This window comes from Lissotriton helveticus, chromosome 12, assembly GCF_964261635.1.
Source record: "Lissotriton helveticus chromosome 12, aLisHel1.1, whole genome shotgun sequence".
In the NCBI taxonomy this organism is placed as follows: Eukaryota; Metazoa; Chordata; class Amphibia; order Caudata; family Salamandridae; genus Lissotriton; species Lissotriton helveticus.
Genome location: NC_136073.1, coordinates 695,337,278 through 695,354,876, shown reverse-complemented (window position 1 = coordinate 695,354,876; position 17,599 = coordinate 695,337,278). Strand labels below are relative to the sequence as shown.

General features: G+C 46.3%; 1 protein-coding gene across 2 annotated transcripts in view; it reads left to right on the top strand.

Annotated features, from left to right (window-relative positions):
- The window catches only part of HYDIN (HYDIN axonemal central pair apparatus protein), a 3,619,565-nt gene that overhangs the window by 335,420 nt on the left and 3,266,546 nt on the right, over positions 1-17,599 (top strand). For both annotated transcript variants that reach the window (XM_078670948.1, XM_078670947.1), the window contains exon 6: positions 17,362-17,561. In XM_078670948.1, the coding sequence (XP_078527074.1) occupies positions 17,362-17,561 (200 nt within the window). The remainder of the gene's footprint in view (positions 1-17,361; positions 17,562-17,599) is intronic.

Genomic DNA, 17,599 nt, shown 5'->3' with positions numbered 1-17,599 from the left:
CTTTGGCTGGTAAGCCTGCACTTCCTGCATTTGCTGCCATCTAGACAGAATTCTGACCTCCTGCCAGGCAGTGTGATCACTCCCAGGCATCAGGAACAAAGGCTTGAGGAGGAAGGAAGCCATACCTCCCTACTCCCAAGCAGGCTTGTGAAGTGGCACATCAAGGCAGTGAGCTTCAAAGGCTACACTGCCTTTGATATGCATCAGGCTGGCTACCAGAGGAGGAAATAGCCCTTCCCTATCCCAGGCAAATTTGCACCCGGACAGGTGGGAAATTAGTTAGTCAAGGAGGTGTACACCCCTAGAAGGTTAGCCACACCTCCCAGGTGGGCAGCCTGGTCTGTACACTAAAATTAGACTTCTGCCACCTTTAAGAGAGGCAGAAAAGAAAGTTTGTGAATAGAGAGGGTGACCCACACCTTCAGCCCATTGGCTACTTGCTCCCACACCACTAACTCCTCTAAATCTAGGGTTAAAGGGACACCCCTGACACCAGAACTGCAGTTCTGAACAACCTGCAACAAAGAAGACAGAAGAGACCCATGTCTGCGACAGCAGGACTTGGACAAAACAAAAGAGGGATACCCTGCATATTTGACAAAGCTTAGCCTAGAACTTCCTGACCACATCTTGTCCTAGGCTATCTATTGGTGCCCCCAGACAGAGGGACCCCTGTGGAAGCCTGAAGCACCCTCAGACTCTTCTGGATTAGTGGCAGTAGTCCCGTGCCAACTACAGGTTAAACAATGCTTCTGATCCAAAGAATTACTGGTTGTCGGGCCCTCCGAGGGATCGCCCAAATCCAGATGGTCTCATTCATTGCGGAAAACTGTAGTCCTGCCTTCCACAAAGTTACAATTCAGAAAAGGGGGTGGTGATGAACAGAGTGTCTGAATTAAGCAGACCACTCTTACCCAGTCCAAAGATCAGGGCTTGATCCATCACCGTTATTTAGCTCACTGCCCCATCCCAGCTCAGAACCTGGCTATATGCAAATTAGTCTGTCCCTGGCCCAGTGCATCATGGGAACAGGGCAGACCAAACTACCAAGCCAATTCTTCACCAGAAAGGAGACAAGCTACCGGGGACCGGTTTCTGGCATTTCAGCCTCGTCGGCCCGGCTTGCTTGAATCCTGATGGAGCAGTGAGCAAGGGACTCATGTCTGAGTATACCCTGCCACACCTATAGTGGCCAAAAACTATTCAGAAAAGGGGGTGGTGATGAACAGAGTGTCTGAATTAAGCAGACCACTCTTACCCAGTCCAAAGATCAGGGCTTGATCCATCACCGTTATTTAGCTCACTGCCCCATCCCAGCTCAGAACCTGGCTATATGCAAATTAGTCTGTCCCTGGCCCAGTGCATCATGGGAACAGGGCAGACCAAACAAAGTTACAGGCAGCTACTGCATTACCTGGTACCACTGGATGTCCAAGTACCTTTCCTCTCCACTTACAGCTGCCAAAGCTTGTTGGTTGCCAGTCCGGCACCCAATCCCTTTACTCGACGCTGCATCTAGAGGGAGCTCCATCCAATCTTCGACTGTCGTCCGCAACCACTCCATTGTTGTGTATTTGCATCTTTTTCAGCTGTAAAAGCAGCTCTTCTGCGGCTCCTGTTCAGCACCAGGGACAACCAGGACAACTCTGCAATGGGGCTCCACGGGCCAGGTAAAATCAAACTAATTGTTGTGGGTTGGTCTTGGGACCTGCATCGCTTTTTCCCTGCAAGGGTACCACGCAACTCGACCTGCAAGTGAACGATTGTCACTAGTGGTTTTTCCCATTGACCGCCATCATAATGTTTCACTGTATTATTAGGCAATGTTTTTTATATTGCTTCAAAAATCAACAACTTGGTTAGATGTATGATATTCCTTTCGTTTTGGTGTCAAAATTAAGATTTATTTATTTTTATTTATTTTGAGTTTTATAGAGCGCGAACCAGACCCGTAAGGGTATCAGAGCGCTTTACAGGATTGACAGGTGATATACAAGATTTAGGAAGGGTGGATACAATTGAGGAAGTGCAGGTAGCTGCATTAAACAACAAAAGAGAAGAATAACGTAACAAATCCTGGATACATGTGGGATAAAAACATTATGCAAGAGAGGCAGTCTCAGTTCCCGGGTGGGATGCCCAGAAGTGCCTGGCAAATATCATCCGGAGAAGCTGTGGGTAATGTCGTAGTAGTATGTGAAACGGAGTCACTGAGATGATTGCAATGCGAGCATTAGGAGAGGAATTTGCCCATTAGGAAAGTTTTGGCCTCCTTTTTGAAGTGTGCCAGAGACGGAGGTCTTCTGATGGCGGGCGGGAGTGAGTTCCATATTCTTGGGGCCAGAGAAGGCGCCATTGTACAATTTTTTTTTTACGCAAGCGTGCTGGTTGGAGTAACATGTTTCTGGCGGACCATGAGTTTCTGGTTCCTCTGAATATCACGAGTTTCTGGGCAAGATATGCTGGAGAATTAGAGTAAAGAGCCTTGTGTGTGATGCAAGCCAGCTTAAGTTGGATTCTGGCCTCAAGAGTAAGCCAGTTTAGAGCTTTGAAGTTAGGAGAGATGTGGTCGAATTTCTTTGACCCTGTTAGGAGTCTGGAGGCGGCGTTGAGGCAGGCTCTCAATGGGGCCAAAGATTTCTTGGGTAGGCCTGAGAGGGTAGAGCAACCATGTTCTAGTCTGGAGATGACTAGTGGCTGAGTTGCCATTTTTAGGTCAGGAGTGTCAAGGAAAGGTTTCAGGTGTCTTAAGTAGTTCAGGTGAAATCTGGCAGTTTTAGCCATCAAGTTGATATGGGCAAGCATATTCAGGCTGCAGTCTAGGGTTATTCCAAGGGATTTAGCAGAGTCCACATTGGCAGGAGGGCTGTTTAGCTCTGTGACAGCCTTGATCCATTCTTGAATGTCTGGGTTGGATGTGGGTGGGGAGATAAGAAGAAATTCAGTTTTTTTCGTGTTCAGTTTAAGCTGGTTAGATGTGAGCCAATGCACGGTCAGCTTCAAGGTCTCATTCAGGGATCGAATGTTCTCAGAAGAAGAGATTTTAATGTAGATCTGTGTGTCATTGGCATACATGTGATAGGCGATGTTGGCGGTGCGTAGCACCTCTGAGAGCTGTTCAAGGTAAAGATTGAAGAGGGTGGGTGATAGGGTTGAACCTTGGTGGACTCCAACTGTGACCGGAGAGGGAGCGGATAAGTTCCTGTTGGTTAGCATTCTCTGTGAGCGATTCTGGAGGAAGGACCTAAACCATTCAAGAACGGTGGCATCCAGTCCCATCCTGAGTTTGAGACGTTAAAGGAGAGTTTCGTGGTTGACCATATCGAAAGAGGATAGTTCTAGGAGGATTAGGAGACAAGTTTTGCCTTGGTCAAGGGCTTGGAGGGCATCATCCACGATGTGGAGGAGGGTGGTTTCCGTTCTGTGCAGGGCTGGACTGAAAACCACAAACGGCCCTGGCAAAGTGCTTGGCCCTGGCAAAAACGACCCTGTAACAAAAATGGCCCCCAGGGGCCCAAAACCAGCCCCCACCCGTGCGTTGCACCGGGGGATTGCCCGGTGCCCGCTATGGCCAGTCCGGCCCTGGTGCTGTGTCCCGGTCTGAACCCGGATTGGAACTCATCGAGTAGGTGGTAGTTGGTGATGTGTTGGCTCAACTGCTGTTGCACACATTTCTCCAGAAATGTTGTTATAAGTGGGATGTTAGATATCGGTCTATAGTTGTCAGGGGAAGCCTGATCCAGCGTAGGTTTTTTTAAGATGGGGATAACTTGGCCAGCTTTAAGAGAGTCTAGTATCAATCTCTGTAGGAGGGATGCGTTGATTATTGCAGTCCAAGAGGGGATAATCACCTGGGAGATGATTGCTAGGCAGCTAGCGGGGAAAGGATCAGTGTAGTGATTGTTAGGGTTTAAGGAGGATAGGATTTTTGAGACAGAGTGTTTATCATAGACTTTAAAGTTGGACCAGTGCACTAGGTTTTTGGGTAAAGTCTGGCAGGGCAGCATGGGGAGAAGAGGTAGAGTCGGCGTAGTTTGGGAATGCGTTGCGGAATTAGGTTCGTTTCCTAGGGCAGTGATTTTGTCACAGAAGAAGGAGGAAAATTCCTCACATATTATTAGAGATTTGGGGTTTTCTTTGGAAGTTTTAGCCAGTTTATTAAATTGGTGTATGACCAAATTGAATAGCTTGCGAGGTCTGTTCTTGGCGTTCTCCAGTTCTGTTTCGAAGAATTCTTTTTTTGATTTGAGGATTTTCTTATTGTCTGGCCTGACGGAGAAGTTTTAGATGGGCTGCTGACGGGTGCTGTTTCCAGTTTCGTTCTGTCTGCCGGAGGGATCTCCTCTCGTTGTTGAGGGAGCCATTGAATAAGGGGTTCATGTCTTTGATCTGGGTTCTTTTTAGTTTTAGCGGAGCAAGGTCATCCAGAAGGTTGGAAATAATTTTGGAATAATGATCAGTGAGGTTGCTGACCGTAGTGAGATGAGGGGGGGGAGATCAGTTGTACAGCAGGCAGCCAGTATCCTGTGATCAAATATAAAATGCACTCTATTTTTATACTCTTGAATTGTGTTACTTATTCCTCTAGCAAAGCATGACTGCTCTTTGCCACACTATCAGAACTGAGCTAAGGATTTATTATTATGAATCCAAGGACCATCTTTGGGTTGTCGTGGTCGTATTACAGGGTGAAGTCTAAGCCCCACACCACATCATACTCCACTTTCCTACAGTGGCTATTTGAACTCTAGTTGACTGTGCCTAGACCCTGCGTATCAGACACCAGATGCTGTCCCATCATCCCTGAATTGGCTTCTTTTTTTGCTGGGCTTGGGTGAGCACAGATTTGTATTCGGAAATGCGAGCAGCTCTTTGTGTCTAGAGTGTTTTGTCACCAGTGCATTGAAACTCTTTAATAGTTCAGCAGGAAACACCTGAGACCAAAATCAAAGCAGAGTACACTGAAACACACAGTTCCCTTTTGAGAAGTAGCAAGAGAGACTACGGCAAAAAGAAGAGTATCTTTTACAAGCCTAAGATTTCAGGTAGTACTTGTAGTTGACTGGACCCTGGAAGGTCTTCTGGATTTCTTTGCTTAACATTGTTTTTTTTGTGTAGTATCTTTTGCTTATAATGTTCTTTCTTTATTTCATAAGGTAAAGGACTGTAAATTAAGGGTCATTAGAGGGTCTTACCGTATTTTCAAGATTCTAAACCTACATCATATCTTTAAGTAACCCTTGAACTGCTCTGTCTCTTTACCAGTGAGCCATCTGAGGGGGTGCCTTGTCATTCAAATGTAGGGTCCAATTGAACTGTGCCCCAAAGACAGTAGTGACAGATTACAACATTTGAAGCCCACAGACGTGGGGACCCATGAACCAGTTCTCACAGTGCACTATTTGTGTTCAGTGAACAGGCACCACACAGACAGCCCTGAGAGTACCCCAGAAGCTCCAGCACGGGAGAGTATTCACCTGACCCTCCTCCCCAGCCAATTGCAGCCAATGAGCCTAGGCTTATATTTTTCACCCTTCACCTGTAGTTAAAAAAACTACTACTCTTTCCAGTACACTAGCCTATTTCTCGCCCTATACCTCTATCAATATATATATTACCTCCAATCTCTCATTCATCCCAAACCCCATACCACTACTATGATCCCCAAAATAACCCTTTCGAGACTCTTCCCTACTCCACCCCTCCTTGAATCATCTCATGCCTCATTTTACTATTCCGATCCCCCAAAACAAGCCTTTCTAAACCCTCCACCTGAAACTTTTCCCCTCCACCTCCCTTTTTACTCATCCCCCCTTTTACTCATCACAAGCCTCCTCCTACTGCTATGAGCTAAAAAAAAAAATCTAAATTCTTCCCTTCTATCCCTCCACTATCCTTTCCAATCCAAATAACAGACTAACATATCCACCACTCAAATTATTTTCATATTTCACTATACTAATTCACCACTAATCCTTTATGGGTTCCGGAGTAGCGTGCTACTTGCAGAAAGCACTTCAACCCCCCCCATCGGGGGTAGCAAGCGCTTTACAAATGAAAAACGTTTTACCTCTTCTACCCTTTCGCTATCCTTCTCAATCCAAATAACGGACTAGCATATCCACCACTCAAATTACTTTGATATTTCACTACACTATTTTACCACTAACACTGTATGAGTTCCAGAGTAGCCTGCTACTTGCCAAAAAAAGCACTTCAACCCCCCCATCATGGGTAGCAAGCACTGTATAAATGCAAACCCTTTTCCCTTCTCTAGCCCTCCACTATCCTTCTCAATCCAAATAACTGACTACCATATCCACTGTAGGAGAGTAGGGTCTGTTCCTATAGTCACCCCCACTTTTTGCTGTGATTCTCTGGTTTTTCGACTTTAATGTGGCTGTGGGCCTGCTAATCAGACCCACAGCCCAGCTGTTCTCTCTCTAAATTGATACCATGCACTTTTGTGAGCCCCTGTATAGTGTACCATAGGTACCCAGGGCATAGGTGTACCCTAGGCCTACCAGGGGCTGCAGCATGTATTGTGCCACCCCTGGTTTGCCTTTCAAACTGACACCACAGGTCTGTTCACACAGCCTGGGTAAGGTGGTGTAATCACCCCTTACTTAGATATAGTATACCTATATCCACCTTTACATATAGACACATATACACCTATAAACCACTCCTATGGTAGGCCTCGACAATCCTGGAGGCAGAGTGCTTGGTTTTATGTGAGAGGGTGCCCTAGCATGAGCTGAGCCCCTCTGCAGCTTTCGGAACCATCTCCTTATAGCTGTTCTAGGATATAGCCATACCATATACTCTTAAGTGCATTATAATCCTCGCGGTTAATGCTAACTTTGGATTGGCTTTATCAAAACATGTAGTGTAAGGTGTCGAACTTTGGAATACTACCCCCCCCGCCAATTCTGGCGGCGGGGGTAGCATTTCACCCTTCTAGAGGGAAAAGACATGTATGTTACTGCTTTATCCGGCTAAAGTTAAACAGAGCCTCAGCATCACAAAATGGATGCTGCTGCCACAGACACAAGTCTGACTACCTGGTGCTGGGGAAACTCCAGCAAGGGCAACCTGGACAATAGGTTTCCTTTCCTGGGAGGTGGCAGCACCTCCCCAGACGGGTTATGTGTTTTGGGGCTTGGGGGGCTGCATTCAGTGAATGCATCTAGACACTGCCTGGGGCACACAAGGTGCTCCATGCATAGCCCGGTTCAAACCAGTTGCTGGGGCACTCCAGCCCCAGCTCTGGCGCGAAACTGGACAAAGGAAAAGGGGTGTAACCACCCCCTTCTCAGGCCCACCCGTAGGAGGAACCTAGGCAGGTAATCCAGCCCCTTAGCTCAGTGTAAGTATAGGAGCTGTGTCCCCAGGACTTTAGATTATCCTGGAACAAAACCTTGATACAGAACTCTTGGACCTTCGACATTCTATTCTGACTAGAAGACAGAAGACATCTCCCTTGTTTGTCAAGGAGTGACCACTCTGTTCAAACAGGCACCAACAGCAACTTTGCCGGTCTGCAGTTTCAAGGCTCCCGCCGGAACCGAAGACTCGGCGACACAAGAACTGGACTTCCAGAATTCTCTGACCCCGACCCACATCCACAGCAAATCTGAGACCCGTGGCGGACACGAGAGACGCGGGACCGGACATCTTGGACATCCTGCATTTTGCTACCTGCACTCCTTTCCTGAAGCCTCAGTAAGTTCTGCATTGGGTTACGAGAAACCCCAGCCCTGAGCATCATTTGACCTGAAGCCCAGGCCCCCACACTCCGCGAGTGTCCCGTGGGCCCCGCCTTTACATTTGTCCTTGATGCGTCTTCCCGGCTCCTTGCCCGTTGGCTAGTGAGCCCCCTGAAGTCACCATCTTGAATTTGACTTGCGATCCTGGTTGCTCCAGGCTCGTCCCAGCTTCTCTACCAAGGTGAAGCGCCACAGGCCTTGCTGGTCTGCAACAGAGCCAATCTCTACACCCTGCGTGGGTTGCGGTTGCCAAGGCTTGTTGGGTCCAATCCGGATACCGACGCCGCAGTCATCTAGATCCATCGTGGGACAGCTCGAATCCAGCTCCTGGTCATCGTCGATGCCTCCTGGACCTCATGGCTGAAGAGACAAACTCACCTTCTTCACCTTAAAGCACCCGACATCGCCTGGTTCCTTCCTGGTTCCTTCCTGGTCACAGGCTAGTGAACCAGACTCTGTCCCCTCTGCTTTCAGGTTCTTCACATCTCCGATCCACCCGGACACTTTTCCCCTGGTCGCCTGCAGCACCTATGCACCCGGCTTGCCTGGGTGAGGTATCTTGATGATATTGCTGTCTTTAGCTCCACCTGGGAAGATCACCTGATCCACCTAAAGAATGTTTTGGAGGCCCTGCAAAAGGCAGGACTAACTATCAAGGCTACTGGGTGAGGTAACACGAGGACTCCGGTGCTCCCGTGGGTCTTGACTCTGGAAGTGTCCTAGTTTAAAAGGGTTCCATCCTAGTCCATCCGGAAGTGTCCATAACTTGTAACTTTGTAACTTTTACGAACTCCATAGAAAGTCAATGGGAACCCGCGCCTGTTTTTAGACACTGCACGCAGCTCCCGTGGGTCTCCTACTTTCTAACTTTTGGTCGTTTAGTGTAGCCTCAGTGATTCTACAGGCCCTAGGCCTGCTTTCTAACTCTCACGTGGTACTTATACCACTTTCTTAGTATATGGTTAGTGAGGCCCCTAGGGCATAACATATTCTGTGCAACTTATTGTGTATTAACTGTGTGACTTGTATTGTACTTTTACCTCTGACCTCATAAAGAGTGCAGAGGGGTTGTGTTTAGATTAAATACATTTGATATATACCTTGTGTGGTGTCCTTTCATTTGGTATTCAAAGGATTATATATGGTAAAACAACTTGCTTAACTCGCCTACTGAAGTCTTAGCCTATGACTGCTGGTCCATGCTACCACTAGGATAGCTTTCAAGAAGGTTGACTTTACAACCATCATCAATAAGGGTCGGTTAGACTGGTGCAAGGTGCCCACTAGAACTAGTGGACATCATATGGCAGGCTAACTTCTCACATCCACTACTTAAATTACTTTACTATTTTCACTATACTAATTCACCACTAATAGTTTCTGGGTTCCGAAGTAGCGTGCTACTCTCTGAAAAAGCGCTTTGACGCCTCGTCAGGGATTTTAAGCGCTATATAAATACAATACAATACACAGTGATTGGCCATGCGCCTCTGCCAGCCTGACTGGCGTTATGCTGTTTATCTTCCTGTAGCACGGGTGACGACACTGTGCGGGAGGTATGAGGGTGAGAGTATTGCAGTGAAAGAGCAGCCTGTTCGTTTCTGCACCAGCCAGGCCCAGTGAGACATTCAGCTGCCCTAATGTGAGTTTCTATTTTTAAAATGATATTATCAGAACAGTGAGTTGTTACAATGCAATCGTGTTTATTGATAGATGTAGGCACATAAAAATGCATTTTCTCTGCTGTACATTCAGCCACTTGAGTAGCTTTATATATCCGTCAATCAGCTCGTTTGTCTAGGAAATAGGTTGATTACCTAGAGGAACAGGTTGATTAATGATTAGATAAAGTTGCTCATGTGCCGAAAGTATGCACTCACATACTACTATAAAGTTGAAGAAAACCTTTGTTTTTCTTCAACTTTAAAGTAGTATGTGAGTGCATACTTTCGGCAGGATGTTTGTTTTGATACGAGGCCCCATCAAGAGATAACGTATACATGTACATTACTGTGTAAAAAGGTTCATTTATCAAAATAAAGGTTAATTTATGAATACACATGGGATGGTTAAAGATTTTTAGTAGCAATATTGATGACCTGCCCTGACCTCAAAGAGATGTGCAGGCATGCTTTATATTGGTTTTTTTTTTTACTGCGATCTGTGCCTGGAGACTGTTCATCTGGGCACTGGGCAGTTTTGTTTAATCAAAACATGGAAGGCATAAAGGAATGCATAATAGATAATAAAAAAGAATGCCCACGAAGGATAGTTTGAAAAAGAGACTCTGTAAGAGATGTGGTCGCGGAGAAGAAAAGCCATTATAAACGTGCCGTAGTTAAATAGCACTTAGTCTGTTTGGATAATCTGTTTTGTAAGGGCTTCCACTGTATGGAGTTAAGAAAACAAAGGTACAAGAAAACACAACGCATCAAAGTGGCGCAGCTTGGAGTCACTTATAAGCACAGCTGAATGTGTTCTTTACAGAGTCCTGAAAACCCCAAGGCAGTAACTTATATTTCTGCTAGTCACTTCATAATATGCTCATCGGGTCAGCTCCATCCTTTTCATCTGAAGCATTTGCAAGAACTTTCCAGGCTGCGATATTTTAATCTAAAATTAAGCTAGCCCCGGTTTGTTTAATTCTCTAATGCTGGTCTAGGGTTGTACCGCTTTGTTCGCCATAAGTTGACAGGGTATGCTCAGACGTGAGTCCCTTGCTCACTTTGCCACTGGATTCAAGCGGGCCTGGCTGAAGACGGCTGAAATGCCAGAAACCGGTCCTAGGAGGCTTGTTTCCGGTCCCGGGAAGGCATGGCTTGGCTGTTCGGGCTGGACTGTTCCCATGAGGCACAGGGTCAGACTGATTTTCATATGGCCATGTCTGAACTGGGGTGGCAGAGTGAGCTAAAGAACGGTGATGGATTAAACCCAGATCTGTTGACTGGGTGTGAGTGTTTGATTGGTTCAGATGCTCCGTCCATCACCACCCCCTTTTGTACCGCTTTGTTCGCTTTGAGTTGGCAGGGTATGCTCAGACGTGAGTCCCTTGCTCACTTTGCCACTGGATTCAAGGGGGCCTGGCTGAAGACGGCTGAAATTCCAGGAACCGGTCCTAGGAGGCTTGTTTCCGGTCCAGGGAAGGCATGGCTTGGCTGTTCGGGCTGGACTGTTCCCATGAGGCACAGGGTCTGACTGATTTGCATATGGCCATGTCTGAACTGGGGTGCCAGAGTGGGCTAAAGAACGGTGATGGATTAAACCCAGATCTTTTGACTGGGTGTGATTTTTTTGATTGGTTCAGATGCTCCTTCCATCACCACCCCCTTTTGTACCGGTCTAGGGTTCTAAGCAGCGGTTCTATTAGGTATTTATATTTAATTACCTATCAGTAACTTCCATTTCTTTTTTACTATCTCTTGCTATGTACAATTCATGGTTGCTCTATGTTGATTAATAGTCTCGTTAAACTGGCATCTATAAATATTTAGAAATGTACCAAACCTTTATTCCAATTTGTGTAAAATATATTCACATTTGGATATGGATTCATTAATATGAGGCAAACCTCACTGTTCTATCCATTTACTGAACTGGGAAGTTTGCCTATTGCATCAGTGTTTCTCTACTTCTAATTGTATGGGAACCAAATGAATGTTGGTTTGAGGAATAGTGATGTAAAGCACATTAGCCACACTTGTAGCGCTTCCATGCTGCACTACAGTGCACTTCAAAAGCATTAATAAAATTGTGGCGACTGAATGCAAGAATTCACACACTTCTATTTCAAAAGCTAAACCACAATGCACATATTATAATTGCCTGTTACTGAAGTTTGTCAGTCTCTAATGTAAGGTGCAGTGAATCTGACAAATAGCATTTCTTTCTTGCTCTGTGTGACTGTTTCTAAGGCCAGACAATGTGACCGTACAAACTGCGTCCTCAGTTTTGCTTGATGAATTCCTTGTAGTATCTTTTCAATGGTGATACTTACAACAGACCTACTAATACTCTCTCAGGTTTATAAACATTTCAGCGGTGCCCCTTTAGAATTTCCTTTTTAATATATTGTTTTTTAACCAAATTCTACATAAAAAATATTTCCTGCAAAGTGCAGCATTTTGCCCTCCTTTTTCCCCCCCTATAACTGCTTCATTGGCAGTTGGAGTTGTTTGCTTTGCTCACTTCATCAGACTGGTCAACAACCTTTAAAGCACACCACTTTCAAAAGTTACCAGCCGCCACTGCTATCTTCCAGTCAGGAATCTGCGATCAATGGATAAAGAGCTACTTACTATTCCCCACATCTGTTGATCAAGGTGTGGAGGCAGATCTTTTTCTTATCTGGCACCCTCTTACTGGAATAATTTGCATTTCAGATCCGTGCATGTACTGATTACACCAAATTCAAGATATTACTAAAGACTCACAAGGACATCTTAAGGATTTCATATTTTGGGGGACCCTGTTCAAACAAACTTTGAATTTATGATCCAGTTCCAGCTTGTTCATGCCTTCTTTACTCACTGCACTGGCACACTGGTACAAACTATACATCTGTTTACATCTAATATTCAGAGATAGTGAAGTTTTTTTCGGTATCATCATGCAGCAATAGCTCACTAATATTATTGCATATAGTCATTGTGACTCCCTCCCATTTCTCAATTGGGAGGCACTGCTTTGAGCTAAAAAAAAATTTAATAGATGTTGCATGGGTTTGAAAAACAAACATTGTATCTGTAAAATGTCAGAAATAGACTCCCATACACCACTCACACTAAAAATACATTAAAGGAAATTGGTATTTAAAACAATCTGTTTAAGAAGTAATCAAGGTCATCAAGGCAAGACTATCTACAAAACGGATCTGGCTAGATCGGGGGGGGGGGGGGGCCTTAAAAGGTTGGGACCCTGGACCAGGGCCCACTTGCTCATACCTTAAAACGTCTCTGATTAATTAATTCTGCTCTCTGTTCCTTTCGCTGTGCCTGTTCTCAGTGCTTAGATACCTTGTTGGGGCGATGAGAGCACAATATCAAATTAACAGAACATTCTTAACTCGCTAGTTCTGGCAATTACATTATGATTTTTTAAAGGAATTATATTTACTGGATAAGGGCTCAGAATTTTTTTTCCCCGCCATCTTGAATGTTGTCCGTCTGCACGTACTCATGAGTAGTACGCTGTAGAAAGAAATTTCAGCAGACATAGTGACCAGCCCCGGGGGTGACCAATCTCAGGGGAGTTAGCAGAGATACACAGACGCATGGAAAACTCTAGGCCCACGACTGACAAAACAGAGTAAAAAATGAAATTGCAAAAAGTTATCTTTTTATGTACCAGGACCAGAACTAACCGACATTGTAGGAGTGACTAACAAATCATTTTTAATGTGTGAGTTTCACGCACTGTAAAAAAACAAATAAATAAAAAGCACAGGCAATGCTTAACACCTTCCATGCTCAGGACGGCTCCCGGCCGTCATGAGTCACAGTAGGTGTGTGCTCATGACGGACGGGAGCTGTCCGAACGTTGCCGCTCCGCCCACGCGCGATTAATTCCCCGCCTATGCAGGAGAATTCATCTGTGGGTGGAGTTCGGATGGCTCCCAGCCGCCATGAGCACACGCCAACAGTGATTTATGACGGCTGGGAGCCGTCCCGAGCACCACGCCCAGCCTCGCTCGCACGGCGGTGGAATTTGCCATGCAGCGAAGGGGTTAACACTATAATGAGTATCTGAGGGGTTTGGACTTGTGCCCTGTGCCCAGCTCCTCCTGAGCAAGGCCTAATTTAGTGCACACTGCAGGTTGGCAGTTGTTAGACCAAGTCCAGCCCCCCCAATCCCACTTTGCAGGACCAAATGCTCAGCATGGCATGACTGATGGCAGAGGGTTTGAGTGCAAGGCCTGGTCTAAAGGCCATGTGCAGCAGGGTTGAAATAAGGTACAACATAATATAACCAATTAAATTAATTGAAAATAACACAGTTAAAAATGGAGGTATGGGTTTCAACGCACAGAACTTGTACCAATGCAGTGCTCAAAACACTAATTTTCAAATGGCATAGAAACAAAAAGATTGATCAAGAGAACATTATGGTGGGTGGTGCAAGTTATGCCATGTGTTGTGCATTGATAATGAGAACCGGTCAATGTCCGTTTTTTTCTTGTTTGAGCCAGAAACATAGCTCAGTGAATTTATCATTGGCTTTTAAACAAAGAGCCCATTTGCCTCCTCCTCGCCATTGCCATTCACTATTTCCAAGTCCTAGATGGCCATCAGAAAGTGCCCCGTCTCCAACTCTTGAGTTTCATGTTCACTGATGGAGATCTGGCTTTCCCCTATAATCCCACTAGTCCCTCATGCAGACCCATCGGAGTCTGCTTACCCAACATGTTCATGTGATTTGCTGAGCCAGCACATTTCCAAACACTCAGTGAAGGATGTTTACAGTGAGTCCCATTTTACCTAGGTAGAGGAGGATGCGAAATGGGAGGAGCATTGGTTGTAATATTTTATTGGCTCAACTGTGTGTTTGTGAGATTTGTCCCCGCTGTGATTCTGAGAAAATCTATATATTCTGAAGGAGCAGAATGAATGAAAGTCATATATTTCTGTCCACAACATCTGGATTATAAAGGCCATCCCTTTCAGCGACCTGCAGCTCTGTGTCATCACCGGAGGAAGGAATATTAGTGTTGGTTCTGCTGTGTCTTGTAGGTTTTGTAACTCCGCCGGATGATGGCTACAGAGTGCCGGCAAATGCAGGCAGGCGTAATCTCAAAGCGATACAAAAGGGGATGATGGACGGAGCGTTTGAGCAAATCAAACACTCACCCCCAGTCAACTGATCTTTGTTTAATCCATCACCATTCTTTAGCCCACTCAGCCACCCCATTTCAGACATGGCCATATGCAAATCAGTCTGACCCTGTGCCTTATGGGAACAGTCCAGCCCGAACTGCCAAGCCATGTCTTCCATGGACCGGAAACAAGCATCCTGGGACCGGTTTTGGATTCATAATTCTCATCAGCCAGGCTATCTTGAATCCCGTGGCCAAGTGAGCAAGGGACTCACGTCTGAGCATACCCTGCCACACTTAGGGCGAACAAAGCGATACAAAAGGGGATGATGGACGGAGCGTTTGAGCAAATCAAACACTCACCCCCAGTCAACTGATCTGGATTTAATCCATCACCATTCTTCAGCCCACTCAGCCACCCCATTTCAGACATGGCCATATGCAAATCAGTCTGACCCTGTGCCTTATGGGAACAGTCCAGCCCGAACTGCCAAGCCATGTCTTCCATGGACCGGAAACAAGCATCCTGGGACCGGTTTCGGATTCATAATCCTCATCAGCCAGGCTATCTTGAATCCAGTGGCCAAGTGAGCAAGGGACTCACGTCTGAGCATGCCCTGCCACACTTAGGGTGAACAAAGCAATACAAAAGGGGATGATGGACGGAGCGTTTGAGCAAATCAAACACTCACCCCCAGTCAACTGATCTTTGTTTAATCCATCACCATTCTTTAGCCCACTCAGCCACCCCATTTCAGACATGGCCATATGCAAATCAGTCTGACCCTGTGCCTTATGGGAACAGTCCAGCCCGAACTGCCAAGCCATGTCTTCCATGGACCGGAAACAAGCATCCTGGGACCGGTTTTGGATTCATAATTCTCATCAGCCAGGCTATCTTGAATCCCGTGGCCAAGTGAGCAAGGGACTCACGTCTGAGCATACCCTGCCACACTTAGGGCGAACAAAGCGATACAAAAGGGGATGATGGACGGAGCGTTTGAGCAAATCAAACACTCACCCCCAGTCAACTGATCTGGATTTAATCCATCACCATTCTTCAGCCCACTCAGCCACCCCATTTCAGACATGGCCATATGCAAATCAGTCTGACCCTGTGCCTTATGGGAACAGTCCAGCCCGAACTGCCAAGCCATGTCTTCCATGGACCGGAAACAAGCATCCTGGGACCGGTTTCGGATTCATAATCCTCATCAGCCAGGCTATCTTGAATCCAGTGGCCAAGTGAGCAAGGGACTCACGTCTGAGCATGCCCTGCCACACTTAGGGTGAACAAAGCAATACAAAAGGGGATGATGGACGGAGCGTTTGAGCAAATCAAACACTCACCCCCAGTCAACTGATCTTTGTTTAATCCATCACCATTCTTTAGCCCACTCAGCCACCCCATTTCAGACATGGCCATATGCAAATCAGTCTGACCTGTGCCTTATGGGAACAGTCCAGCCTGAACTGCCAAGCCATGTCTTCCATGGACCGGAAACAAGCATCCTGGGACCGGTTTCGGATTCATAATCCTCATCAGCCAGGCTATCTTGAATCCAGTGGCCAAGTGAGCAAGGGACTCACGTCTGAACATACCCTGCCACACTTAGGGCGAACAAAGCGATACAAAAGGGGATGATGGACGGAGCGTTTGAGCAAATCAAACACTCACCCCCAGTCAACTGATCTGGATTTAATCCATCACCATTCTTTAGCCCACTCAGCCACCCCATTTCAGACATGGCCATATGCAAATCAGTCTGACCCTGTGCCTTATGGGAACAGTCCAGCCCGAACTGCCAAGCCATGTCTTCCATGGACCGGAAACAAGCATCCTGGGACCGGTTTCGGATTCATAATCCTCATCAGCCAGGCTATCTTGAATCCCGTGGCCAAGTGAGCAAGGGACTCACGTCTGAGCATACCCTGCCACACTTAGGGCGAACAAAGCGATACAAAAGGGGATGATGGACGGAGCGTTTGAGCAAATCAAACACTCACCCCCAGTCAACTGATCTGGGTTTAATCCATCACCATTCTTTAGCCCACTCAGCCACCCCATTTCAGACATGGCCATATGCAAATCAGTCTGACCCTGTGCCTTATGGGAACAGTCCAGCCCGAACTGCCAAGCCATGTCTTCCATGGACCGGAAACAAGCATCCTGGGACCGGTTTCGGATTCATAATCCTCATCAGCCAGGCTATCTTGAATCCAGTGGCCAAGTGAGCAAGGGACTCACGTCTGAGCATACCCTGCCACACTTAGGGCGAACAAAGCGTAATCTCAAACCTGATACTTCAGAGGCTATTTGGAAGAGGTTTATTTTGAATCTAAGTCAGTCTTGCAGTACGCTATGATTATGGCATCCAGAGACAGGGAGTGTCCTCTCTTAGTATGCAGCGCTGCAATTGAACAGCAACCTGCCATCTTCTTTTTGAAGCTTCCATAAACCTATTGATAGGGAGACACTGACCTCAATGTGCGCTGGGGCTTGTGGGTAGTAGAGGGGCTTTACTTTCCAGTTCTGTACATTCTGTGCTTCTCATCAGAAGCTGTGCATCTGCTCAATACCATTTAAACTGTTAACAAAAGATTAATCAACAGAGCTTACAGTTTAAATCTGTGTTCCACTTGGCCTCGATTCGCTACCAAGCATATGTGCTCTGCATCCACTATATACAAAACATTCTGTTGATCTTCTTTGAGCAACTCTGTTTAAAATGAAAAAACACAATAGACCCGACCTGACATGTTGCTTCTGTATTTTCTCTTCAGGATTACTTCCATGAACTGACATGCATCACAGAAAGGGAGATGTTTGTGGTACCCATCCGAGCAATTGGAGCCCGGGCAATTCTGGACTTCCCTGACGAGCTGAACTTCTCCACTTGTCCAGTGAAATACAACTCCCAGAAGACTCTACTCATACGCAACATTGGCAAACGCGAAGCACGGTTCGAGCTCGACGTTCCCAGGTACCCGTTAGTCCATGTTGTAGTGTCCAAGAAAAGAA